The sequence below is a fragment of the Panicum virgatum genome, chromosome 1N, assembly GCF_016808335.1.
Source record: "Panicum virgatum strain AP13 chromosome 1N, P.virgatum_v5, whole genome shotgun sequence".
Lineage (NCBI taxonomy): Eukaryota > Viridiplantae > Streptophyta > Magnoliopsida > Poales > Poaceae > Panicum > Panicum virgatum.
Genome location: NC_053145.1, coordinates 62,527,765 through 62,540,562, shown reverse-complemented (window position 1 = coordinate 62,540,562; position 12,798 = coordinate 62,527,765). Strand labels below are relative to the sequence as shown.

General features: G+C 43.7%; 1 protein-coding gene across 1 annotated transcript; it reads left to right on the top strand.

The window, feature by feature from the left end:
* The first annotated feature begins 2,652 nt into the window (after positions 1–2,652).
* LOC120653872 (flavonol synthase 1-like) lies at positions 2,653–4,341 on the top strand. The gene is made up of 2 exons (XM_039931553.1): positions 2,653–3,489; positions 3,594–4,341. Exons 1-2 carry the CDS (start codon positions 2,704–2,706, stop codon positions 3,804–3,806), a joined length of 999 nt encoding a protein of 332 aa, XP_039787487.1. The 5' UTR covers positions 2,653–2,703; the 3' UTR covers positions 3,807–4,341.
* Positions 4,342–12,798: the final 8,457 nt, after the last annotated feature.

Here is a 12,798-nt window from a genome sequence, read left to right as displayed (position 1 = left end):
GCCTTTGCATAGCTGATCACATACTGGAAATTCTGTTCAATGTCCCTAATTATCAAGGCAGGCTCGTAATCCATTTTGTCAAGAATCACCTCATACATCTTCTTGGCCACGAAAGTAGATGTGATATTACGGTGATGTCCCACAACACCTGTCAATCTACAAGTATGTGGTGTAACAATTGAACATTCCCAGTGTATTTTGAACTTCCCCTTGTAGGCATGCACTCGCCATGTACAGTCTCTATCTGCACACCTCACCTCGTATTCTTTGCTGCTAGACTTCAACACTCTGAATTCCTTCCTCAGAGATATAGCCCAGACCTTCACAACATCCTTCACATCTTCAATGGTACGATACTTTGCCTCTTGTATGACCTCATTCACTCTGTATTCAAACTCCGGACATCTAATATCTTGTACCACTGGATTCCCAAAACCCTCTTCACGCCATTCACCTAGCACTGGGAAGCGCTCATCGTCCGATGAGTCCCCACATTGCTCTATTATTTGTGCATCCTGATCTTCTTTCTCCATGTCCTCCACAATTCTAGGTATCTGCTCGCCTTCATCTGCTAAATCTTGTGGTTCTGGTTCTGGTTCTGGTTCTGGAGCTTGTACGTTCTCTTCTTCTTTATCCTCTTCCAACTCTTCATTCCAATCATATGTTGTGTGTGTTGATCCTTCACCTAAATCACCGACCTTCAGGTGAATCTGAATTACCATTGCAAGAGGCCACCCTCTTTGAAGAGCTTCATGCATGTAATGTTTCCATTCTTCCGTACTACTTATAAGCGTCAACTCCCAGAAATCTTCATTTGTTTCCCAGGAAGTCACGGTATGAACCGTAAGCAAATGGGTGTTTGGATTCACATTGAACTTCCCGCGAAGCCATTTGCGTATGGAACCAAAACTCCTCTCTAGGGGGTTTATCTAGACTGCACTGTCTTCGTTCCAATGTTGATAGATTTACTCCATAGGAATCACGAGTAATTCTATAGAAATCACCGTAATGAACTTGAAATGCCACCTTGCTCGACATATCTGGCCATTCAAAGACTTAATTTTAATTAAATCAGTTTCTAAAATCATGGTACGGCTTCAATTATAACCACTAATATGAACCCTAAGCGGTTACAATTATAAAAAACATTAATCACAGAATTAAAAATACAAAAAAATTAGAATGACAAAGTTGAGAAATATTGGTTACATGCGGTTCGGATCTAAAATCCGGCAGGGCTTCGCTGTTGCAATTCCCTCCCTAACCCCACGTCTCTCCTATTTCCCTCTATGGATGTTGTTTGCTGCAAATGCAGGTGGGGGGACCTCAGCTTTTATATTGGGGGGAGCCTGCCGCCCCCCTGCCGGGCGGTCGGCCTGCCTGCCGCCCCTCCACCGGACGGTAGAGGCCTCCATGCGATAGAACTCAAATTTTAATTACATATAGGTCCCCGGGCGGCCGGCCCCCTGCCGCCCCCCTGCCGGGCGGTAGGGGTATAGAACTGTAAATTGTGAAATCAAAAATATATTTTTGTAAAAAATGTTTTTTAAAAATATAAAAATAGAAAAAATGCCGGGATCATGTCCAAGTCCAATGGGCTCTACCTTCCCCGCCTGTGGCCGCCTGACATTCCTGGTGGCTGCCACGATGCAAGGGGATCAGAGCTTGTTTGTTCAGGGAGAGACCGAGATGACAAGTGTGCATCGCCATCAGAGTCTAAGCGAAGTTAGTGTTGGAAAGACCTTTCCCGTTGGTCGTGTTGAGTTTGCGTCGCCATCAAACTATTAAAGAAAATAATAAAGCGAGGTTGCGCTTGCAGCTTCGCATCAGCACGGATATCACTTGAACTGCTGAGAGACTTGCTCATTCACCAGTAATTTTTGCAAGTAGGTCTTTTTAAAAAAAAAATCACGTTTAGACCGTGGGTGAAGTAAACTCAACTTCAAACCTTGGAGGTCAGCGCTATGATTCTAACACTGCTTGGCGCCATAGGTCATGACACCGAACTGTTTTGCCTTGCATCGGATGTGGCGATAATCTTACGTTGACATAATCAATACCTCGGGGCCAAGCTTGGCACCATGGATCTCGGCCCTGAATAGGTAATATTTATATTTTTGGCATAGGATAGTTTACAATAATAATGGTTCCAACAAAACATGCAGCAACTATTTTTGTAATTTATTCCCTCCGTTCCAAAAAAACAAGTCATTCTAGAATTCAAATTTTATCTCTAAAAGTATGTCATCTTATCTTATTTAGTATGTGCATGAGCATATAAAAATTAATTAGTGCCAAGTATGACTTATAAATAGGGGTAAGTAAAGTTATTTTATCATTTTCTTAATCTGTCCTAAAGTAATTTGTTTTTTTGGAATAGAAGGAGTAGATGGTAAAGACACTCTGCTTTACTCTGATACGAACAGAACACCGTACCGCGTACGAATTCAGACCAATCTAGCCGGAAATGCGCGGCGTACCAACCAGAAAAAACTACTTTCCGGTAGGTGCACTCCACGGCCGAAAACTCGGACACGTGATGCGGTTGCCAAACGTCGGTGTCGTCCGCAGCCAACTCCGGCACCAACCACATGTTACTCACACAGCCACTCCATGTATATATCTGCCGCTGCTTCAATGCTCTTAGTCACCAGCCAGCGTGTGTGCAGGAACAGAGGAGACCAAGCCTGCTTCCCGAGATCGATGGGAGAAGCGCATGGGAGCGTGCAGGAGCTGGCGGCGTCGCTGGACGCGCTGCCGCCGGAGTTCGTGCGCCCGGAGCACGAGCAGCCGGCCGCCACCACGTTCCCGGGCGGCGCCGCGCTGGACGTGCCGGTGATCGACCTGTCGGAGCCCGGGAGCGGCGCGCGCGTTGCGGCCGCGGCGCGGGAGTGGGGGCTGTTCCAGGTGGTGAACCACGGCGTGCCCTCCCCGGTGGTGGCCGAGCTGCAGCGGGTCGGTCGTGAATTCTTCGCGCTCCCGCGGGAGGAGAAGGAGCGCTACGCCATGGACCCGGCCTCCGGGAGGATCGAGGGCTACGGCACCAAGCTGCAGAGGGACCTCGAGGGCAAGAAGACGTGGAACGACTTCTTCTTCCACATCGTCGCGCCGCCGGCGAAGGTCGACCACGGCGTCTGGCCCCGGAGCCCCCCCGGGTACAGGGAGGCCAACAAGGCGTACTGCCGCCACATGCAGCGGCTGGCGGGCGAGCTGCTCGGGCACCTCTCGCTGGGGCTCGGCCTCGAGGAGGGCGCCATGGCGGAGGCGTTCGGCGGCGGCGACCTGGTGTTCCTCCAGAAGATCAACCTGTACCCGCCGTGCCCGCAGCCGGAGCTCACCCTCGGCGTCGCGCCGCACACAGACATGAGCACGCTCACCATCCTCGTGCCCAACGAGGTGCAGGGGCTCCAGGTCTTCAAGGACGGCCACTGGTACGACGCCAAGTACGTTCCCGACGCGCTCATCATCCACATCGGCGACCAGATCGAGGCAAGTTTTTTTCCCTCTTCTTTCAGCGATGTGCCAATGCAGAACACAGTCACGAGCCGAGCCGATGTGTTTTTCTTTGTCATGTTGAACACGCGTGTGGACAGATCTTCAGCAACGGGGCGTACAAGGCGGTGCTGCACCGTACGACGGTGAGCAAGGAGAAGACGCGGATGTCGTGGCCGGTGTTCGTGGAGCCGCCGGAGGAGCAGGTCGTCGGGCCGCACCCGCAGCTGGTAACCGGCGAGAGCCCGGCGAAGTACAAGGCGAGGAAGTACAAGGAGTACCAGCACTGCAAGATCAACAAGCTGCCCCTGTAACTGGCCGGCCACGACATGCGCGTTGCAGGGTGCACCGCGGTGCACGTTTCTATGTCGTGTTGAATAGCTGATGACGAACGCTCGTGACTTCGTTGTTCTGTCCGTCGTTTCGATCGTACACATACCACGCTCAATTATTTATTTATTTATTTATTTTTGCTTTGGAGTGGGCCACCGACTGTGGGCTAGTTATCATCTACTACTTTCTTGTTTGTAAGACATAATGGCCCGGCCTTGTTTGGCTTAAATAACTGTAGTAAATGGGTGTTTCAAAAAAAACCTGCAGTAAATGGGCCTCTATTGAGATTTGAGTTTGGAAGGCAGCATGGGCTTTTGCAGTGCCGGCCCTAAAGTCACAAGGGGTCCAAGCTCAGATATGTATTATGTACGTACGATATGATTACTGATTAGTTGGTCTATTGATCGCACTCTAAGAGGCCAAAGGCTAAGTATTAAAGGTGTTGTAAGTAACTTTGCCAGATTCTTTGATGTCAGTGCTTGAGATTATGAAATTTGTTATGGTTGCAGATTGCTATCCAAATATTGTTTATCGAATCCTCTTAACTATACCTATGACTGTAGTTTTAGCTTAAAAAAATTTCTCGAAACTAAAGTTGTTGAACAACTATTTGAGATCAACTATGTCACAAGAAAGATTAAATGGCTTTGCAATGTGCAACATTAAAAAGACTATATTGGACACTGTTGATCTCAATACCGTCTTGATGATTTTGCATCAAGAAACGCCAAAAAAAATCTTTTTGTGAGTCAATTTATATTATGGAGTGCAAATATATGGTAGTCAAATTAATTCTAGAAGCACAAAAAAACTATTGTTTTAGTCTACAGTGTTCTCCGATGAAAGACCGGAGCGAGTGCTCTAGCCTAAGAGGAGGAGGGGGTGAATTAGGCAACTTAAAACCTTAACCTCAAGCTCCAACTAAAATGCACAATATTAAACTAAAATATGATATATATATATGTGCAACTAAGGTTGTTCTAGTGTGAAACCCCAATCCCAAAAGAGTTTAGAAACCTATAGCTTTTTCTATCAAGAAACTACTCTATGAAAGTAAAGGCATACAAGAATTGCTAGTATGAAATGCGAAAACGTAAAGAGCGGGATAGGAGGAAGAAAACTCTTGACGCGGGTGTTTATCCCGTTGTTCGGTTAGCCACAAAGGCACACCTACATCCACGTTGTTGAAGCACTCACTAAGAGTATCGCTTCTCGGCAATCAAGTCTCTCCCGTGAACTCAATCACGGTCACCTTGATCCCGAATTCCACTAAGGAGCTTCTCCACAAAGGATGGGGGTCTCCACGTCCCCCGCACAAGGTTGTTGTCGCCGCTCCACACCAAGTCGGAGAGTCGATGACGTTGCCGGCGAGCCACAAAGCTCCAAGGGGCCGACGCTCCAAGATGTCTTCTTTGGTTCACAAGAGAACCACAGCACAAAGGCACAAATCCTTGCTTGTTCACTCTCTAAAGAGCTAACCGAGCACTAACACTCTCAAATATGTGCTAAGGATTAAAAATATGATCAATAAGCACTTGGATGGCTTGGAGATGTTCTTGGGTGTGTTTGAGGCTTGTAGCAACTCCAGCAATCTTCAAATGACCAGGGAAATCCATATATATAGGCCACCAAGTGGAGAGAGCCGTTGGGAGCCGTTACCCAACTTTTCTGCATGGCGTCGGATAGACCGACAGTGGGGCACCAGTTCATCCAGTCACACTGCGCCCTGAGATGGCCGTCGGGTCTTCTGACAGCTGACATAGGAGTCACCGAATAAACTGATCCTGGGCCGTCGGTTTATCCGGTGGGTGTCGGATTATCCGGTGCTGAAGGAATCTTCAGCTGAGGCGCTAACGTCATTACTCCGACGCTATACTCCGGTGCCCGTCGGATCATCTGGTGCTGAAGTCTTGGCTTCAATGCGCTTGACATGCTCTCTGGTACATACTCCGGTGATTGCTCCGACGCTCCATCTTGACACCGTTGGATCATCCGGTGCCACTGGGTCTTCTCCACGTGGCCTCTCACCAGTGCAGCAAATTGCACCGACGCCTATGCGTCGGTTTATCCGGTGCCAACCGGATAGACCAGTGCTCCTGCATCGGATCATCCGGTGCCACTGGTTTCTGCAGAACTCATCCATTTCAATCTTTCTTGAGTTCTTTCTTCGTGTTTTGCTTGGCTTGGCCTTTTTGCTTCATCCCTGGGATTTATAATTGTTCACTTGACAAACTCATTAGTCCCATTGATTGCGTTGTTACTCGATCACCAAAATCACAAAACAATGGTCTAATGGGGCCATTTTCCTTACAATCTTCCCCATTTTTGGTGATTGATGACAACACAATCAAAGCAAGCATAAATTTTAAAAAAATTAAAAAATTGAACCACTTACACTTGCTTGGATGCTTACCATCATCCAATGTTGGCTTGGTCTCCCCCTAAATTCATGATTCCCTTTTTGTTTCTCCCCATGTTTGCTACTTCTTCTTCTTCTTTTTCTCTCCTTTTGAATCAAAGTTGTTTCCTCTTTGGGTGATACTCATTTTTACCTTGCTTTGATTCAAACTTCTCCCCCTTTGGAATCAAATCACCTAAAAAGGTTTGGCAAAATAATATAGCTTAAAGGGAAAAGTTAGTAGCCTAGGGAGTTAGTTCCATTAAATATGATCCAATTGTATGATATCCATGAAGATATCAATTGAGCAATTACTAAGGTGGATCACAAAATCACGAAACTTGCATGACATGAGCTAAGCTTTCCAAAAAGTGTGTGCACAAAATGATAATTCGAAAATCAAGTACACAACTAGACATGTGAAAGAGAAAGCTTAGATCATATCATGCATTGAGGTAGCTCTATAAAAATAAGAAATTGACAAAGATACCAATTGAAGGAAATTTAGAACCTTGCATACCTCCGGAGGTGTTAGTTATCTTGCATGTACCAAGTTGAAAAAAGACTTGTGCCAAAAGATACCAATTGAAATTAGATAAATTGAAATTAGATAACAATTGAAAGTCTTTGAGGTTAAAATACACTCGGTACACGAGGGGGAGCAAATGCATGAGCACATAGCCTATGAACTTAGATATGGATATTTTGTTCAATAGATCATGGCTCAATATGATTCTAAAAAAGATAAGCTTGAAAATATGTTAGTCTCAAAATCACAAACCATAGTGTGAACTCCCCCTAAATGTGTGCATTTAGTGTTTGAATTACTAATCAATGTATGCATATTGTTTATGACAACAATGGGAAGTTTACCATATAGCTTGTGTTCATCGTACAAATGAAATACATACCTCATGAAGTCCATGTACCATAAAGGGTAACCTTGTGTAGCTTTCTACACACTTATCAAACCATATAGGTTGCTCATGGGTTAGATCATGACACAAGCAACCCACCATATGTAACACTAGGTGATGCAATGCAAACAACCTAGCAAGGCAATGGAGCTACATGATGATTGAATTAAAATATAGCTATTATTACCTTATGGGGGACTTGGGCAACAAATGTTCAAGATGTGAGCTTGGCTTCTTTAACTTGAATACTTCATCTTCTAGTTAGCCAAGCCTCCAAATCCTCCGAAGTCATTCTTGGGCTTCAAGTCTCCTTTGGAACCCACACCATTTGAGGCCCCTTCATATTAGTGATGACATCATTTGGCACCCAAATGGAGTGATTCCAACTCTTTTCTTACTTCCCAACCTTGTGAGCAATCACCTTGCCATTGATTTTCTTCTTGATCACATAGGAGGTGCTATTGTTTTTGTTCCTCCGGTTGGGCTTGGTGTAGATGAAAGAACTCTTGATTGTGAGCTTTTTCTTATTCTTCTCATCCGAAAGGTTCTTCTTTGGTTGAACATACTTGTTGGACTTGTGGTCTTTTTTATGGCACTTTGAGCAAGTCACGGTGGACCCCTTCTCAAGCTTCTTCACCATGTCTTCACGGTTATCTTGAGAAGGCTGGACATTGCTCTCTATGCCCTTGCTTTTCAATCTAGTCAAGTCCTTCATGAGCCTTTGTACTTCTTGCTTTAGCTCATCATTCTCCTTAGCAATGAAATCATCACATGATTCTGCAATAACATTCTCAAAGCATTTCTCATTGCAAGAATTAGACTTATCAATTGAATCAAAGCAAGAAGTTGAAGTATCATTAGTATCATTAATGCTCTCAATTTTCAACTTGAGCTCTTCGTGCTCTTCGCTAAGCAATTTGAATTTGCATAACAAATTTTCATAGTTTGTAACGAAGATAGCATTAAGATTATTAAGAGTATTAAGGTTTTCAATTTCATTTAATTGCTTCTTAATTACTTTTTGGTGCTCATGAACTAGTTCAAGAAATTCTTCATATAAAGGAGAATCGGAGTCATCATCACTTACATTGCTTTCCATACCTTGGGCCATAAGACAAGTGTTTGATGATGATCCCATGTTGGTGCGGGTGGTGAATTTCTTGCTTGATTCATCGCTTGAGCTAGCACTTGATTTTTTACCACCGCTTACCCATTCACCAAATATGGCAAATGATTCATATTTGGGCTTCTTCTCTTTCTTTTCTTTCTTCTTCTTGAATCTCCTCTCAACCTTCATTTGTTGGTGACGAGGCCCATCTTTGAAAAAGACTATATACCCCCATTGAGTTGATTTCTTGCAAGCATTTGTTCATCCTTTTGACTTACTTGTAAAGATTGGGGTTCATTGGCTCTTTTTCATCATTTGAGGAGTTTTGGCATTCATCCTCTTCTTCCTCTTCATTTGAGCTACTTTTGATGGCCATCTTCTTCAACTTTTTGACTTCCTTTCATGCAAGTGCGTTATGAGTTAATGAAGAGGGTGGCGCTCTTGGCTTGATGTCATGGCGTAACTCGTGGGCGATCACCTTGTTGAGGACTTGATTTGGTGTTAGGGTGTTGATTTCCTTCTCATAAAGAACTGTCATCACCAAATCATAGTCCGATCTTCTTAGAGAATGAAGGATCTTGCGAATGAGCTCCAAATTATCAATTTTGTTCACATCTAAAGAGTTAATCTCATTCACGCGAATATTCAACCGTGAGTACATAGATTCGGCATTTACATCATCAAGTTACTTGAAGCTATTAAATTTATCAATGAGAATATGATATTTTTCATTTGCAATATTTTTTTGCCTTCATGATTCTCACTAATAGTTTTACACACGGTTGAATATGTTGTCACCAAGAGAGTTTAAAATGGCACATTTTGCTATAGCATCATATTGTCTCCCTTGTTGACTTTTACCCTTCATTCCTTCACTAGTTACCCTCCAAACATTTAGGCTCTTTACTTGGAGGTGAGATTGACTTAAAATCTTCCATCATTGGAAGCCCGTGCCATCGAAACATGGAGGAGGTCCTAATGAATCCACCCCTTCCCCCAAAGAGCTAACTCACTAGGCGGTGAAGCCTAACCGATCAAGTGAGCCGGTAAACACAAATTGCCAATGGAATTGGTTTTCTTTGTGAGAGAAGTGAGTCCCGGCTCTGATACCAATTGATAGACTGGATCGGGTGCTCTAGCCTAAGAGGGAGAGGGGGTGAATTAGGCAACTTAAAACCTTAACCTCAAGCTCCAACTAAATTGCACAATATTAAACTAAAACATGCTATCTATATGTGCAACTAAGATTGTTCTAGTGTGAAACCCCTATTTCAAAAGAGTTTAGTAACCTATAGTCTTTCCTATCAAGAAACTACTCTATGAAAGTAAAGGCATACAAGAATTGCTAGTATGAAATGCGGAAACGTAAAGAGCGGGATAGGAGGAAGTAAACTCTTGACGCGAGTATTTATTCCGTGGTTCGGTTAGCCACAAAGGCACACCTACATCCACGTTGTTGAAGCACTCACTAAGAGTATCGCTTCTCGGCAATCAAGTCTCTCCCGTGAACTCAATCACGGTCACCTTGATCCAGAATTCCACAAAGGAGCTTCTCCACAAAGGATGGGGGCCTCCACGTCCCCCGCACAAGGTTGTCGTCGCCGCTCCACACCAAGTCGGAGGGTCGATGACGTTGCCGGCGAGCCACAAAGCTCCAAGGAGCCGGCGCTCCAAGATGTCTTCTTTGGTTCACAAGAGAACCATAGCACAAAGGCACAAAGCCTTGCTTGTTCACTCTTTAAAGAGCTAACCTAACACTAACACTCTCAAATGTGTGCTAAGAACTAAAGATATGATCAATAAGCACTTGGATGACTTGGAGATGTTTTTGGGTGTGTTTGAGGCTTGTAGCAACTCCAGTAATCTTCAAATGACCGGGGGAACCCATATATATAGGCCACCAAGTGGAGAGAGCCGTTGGGAGCCGTTACCCAACTTTTCTGCGTGGCGTCGGATAGACCGACAGCGGGGCACCGGTTCATCCGGTCACATGCGCCCTAAGATAGCCGTTGGGTCTTCTGACAGCTGACGTAGGAGTCACCGGATAAACCGATCCTGGGCCGTCGGTTTATCCGGTGGGCGTCGGATTATTCGGTGCTGAAGGAATCTTCAGCTGAGGCGCTGACGTCATTACTCCGACGCTATACTCCGGTGCCCGTCGGATCATCAGGTGCTGAAGATTTGGCTTCAACGCGCTTGACATGCTCTCTGGTACATCCTCCGGTGATTGCTCCGACGCTCCATCTTGACACCGTCGGATCATCCAGTGCCACTGGGTCTTCTCCACATGGCCTGTCACCAGTGAAGCAAATTGCACCGACGCCTATGCTAGAATACCTACAATGAGAGGGTGTGTTGTGTACTCTTGTGTTGTAATAAAGTAAGTACTTTTTAAGTGTTAGTCTCCTAATTTCTAAATACTTAGTGTATAATTTGTGTTTTATCGTTGGCTGGCTCTGCCATCCGGATCAGAAATGGTCTTGGCTTCATCGTTGGAAGGTTCTGCCTCCCGTAAGCCAGCTTCATCTGTTAGTAGGCTCTGCCACCCGAAAGCGAGAAAGCGGCTCTGCCGTCGAAAGAACCTTATACACTAAGTAGTTAGAAATTGAAAAAAAAATAACCGACTCTACAGTGAGTTGGTGTATCTTAGGTGTAGGTCCTCAGCTTAATGGGTATTAGAACCACCTCGATTCTCAACATTAAATTATATATATATATATATATATATATATATATATATATATATATTTGTTTTCGCTTTACAAGAAAATAACGTAAATATATTATAAAATTTTATATAAGGTCCAGATTCTCGGGGGCCGTCACGATGAGTTCCCCAGAGAGCCTTCAAAATCCTAGTGCCGGCACTGGCCTTTTTACCTGCATACTGTTTTTTCCTCATTTGTGAGCAAATATTTTCCTCCAAATAAACACATGCAAGTCAACGTCTGTGATTCCTTCATGTATAGCTGCAGCTTGCAGCTGGGAGGGCGACTGCAGTAATGCACCCATGACAGCTAGTGATAGGAGCACTGGATCATTTTTAGATTAAGGGAATAATCAAATGTGAACCGAGCCTACATCCGATAAAAATTGCGCGACCATGTAGCACTTAGACTACTAAATATAACTAAAGACTGGGAACTGATAGAATAAAAAGGAATCAAAGTATGAAAACAAAAGGCTAGCATTTGATTCTCCTTAGGAGGTTCGATCCCATGTTATTGAAGACTTTCCATAACTGTGATCTCCAAGTTTTGACATTCCTTCTTCAAGCTATTTCTCTCTTCCTCTTAAGATAGAATTGACCAACTCCTGATCCAGAATATCCCGTTGAAGATAACTGCGCAAACGAGTTAGGTATTGATCGTTGCTACACAACCATAATGCCCAACAAAAAGCAGCAATATCAATTAACATTTGTCCTCTCAGTTTTAGAGGAAATCTCCTAAGCCAAGAACAAAAAGCAATGGCTATACTATTGGGTGGTTGTTGTGAAAACGACATTTGGTGCACCCACTTCACTTTCTTTTAACAAGGTTATCTTTTGTTAAAATTACTCCATGTTTTAACATAAATATCTTAATATTTAAAGGAATTTTTACTTTTCCAAGCCAAACACTTAGCAGGAACTCCTATACCTAATAAATATCATTGTACATGGACTGAACCAATTTTTCTTTTTGATCGAGTCCGAACAAAAGAATCCCTTCGATCATTATATTGCACCGAAATTACACTTTCTAACAGATCTAGCCACTTATTTAGCTTATCCCCCACTATAGCATGTCTAAAAGAAACATTAAGAGGTGCGGTACTTAATACTTTGGCCACCATTGACTATGTTGTAAAGAGAAGGATATTTGTTCATCAGAGGCTTATTTTCTATCCACGGTCCTCCAAGAAAACGGGTTTGACTACCATTAATGACAAAGAAATGACCCTTTCATAAAAAAAGATCCTTAACTTCCATTAGACCTATCGAGAACTGCGAGTCTCTCTTTCTTTTCCTTGCCTGAGACCAAGTTTTATTTTGAAGATACTTTTTCTAAGGATGTCTTGCCAGGCCATCCTCATTTAAAAGTTTAAAAACACATTTGCCCATCAAGCACTTGTTTTGTGTCTCTAAATTCAAGATACCCAATCCTCCCACACTTTTAGGTTTGCAAAGGATGCACCACTTCACAAATTTATATTTTCTTATCCTCATCACAATGCTAAAAAAAATCTCGATCTATAGTAGTCCAATTTCTAGGTATCCTAAAAAAAATATCATAAACATTGGTAGACTTGAAAGAACAAAGTTAATTAAGATAAGTCTTCCCCCAACCGATGTAAGCTTGCCTAAGTGGATCACTGTAGTATGTTATTTTCCTGACGTTTTCAGTCGAGGACCAACAGGTGTGCCTGCTGGACTTAGCTGTAGTGACGTCTGTTCACTGTGCCTTTTGCACTAATCCAAACACTTTTGTAATTTTTACAGTGTCAGAAATGTGCTACGGTATCCATGCCAATTCTCGCCTACCTGCCCAGTTGGCAATTGCCATCTT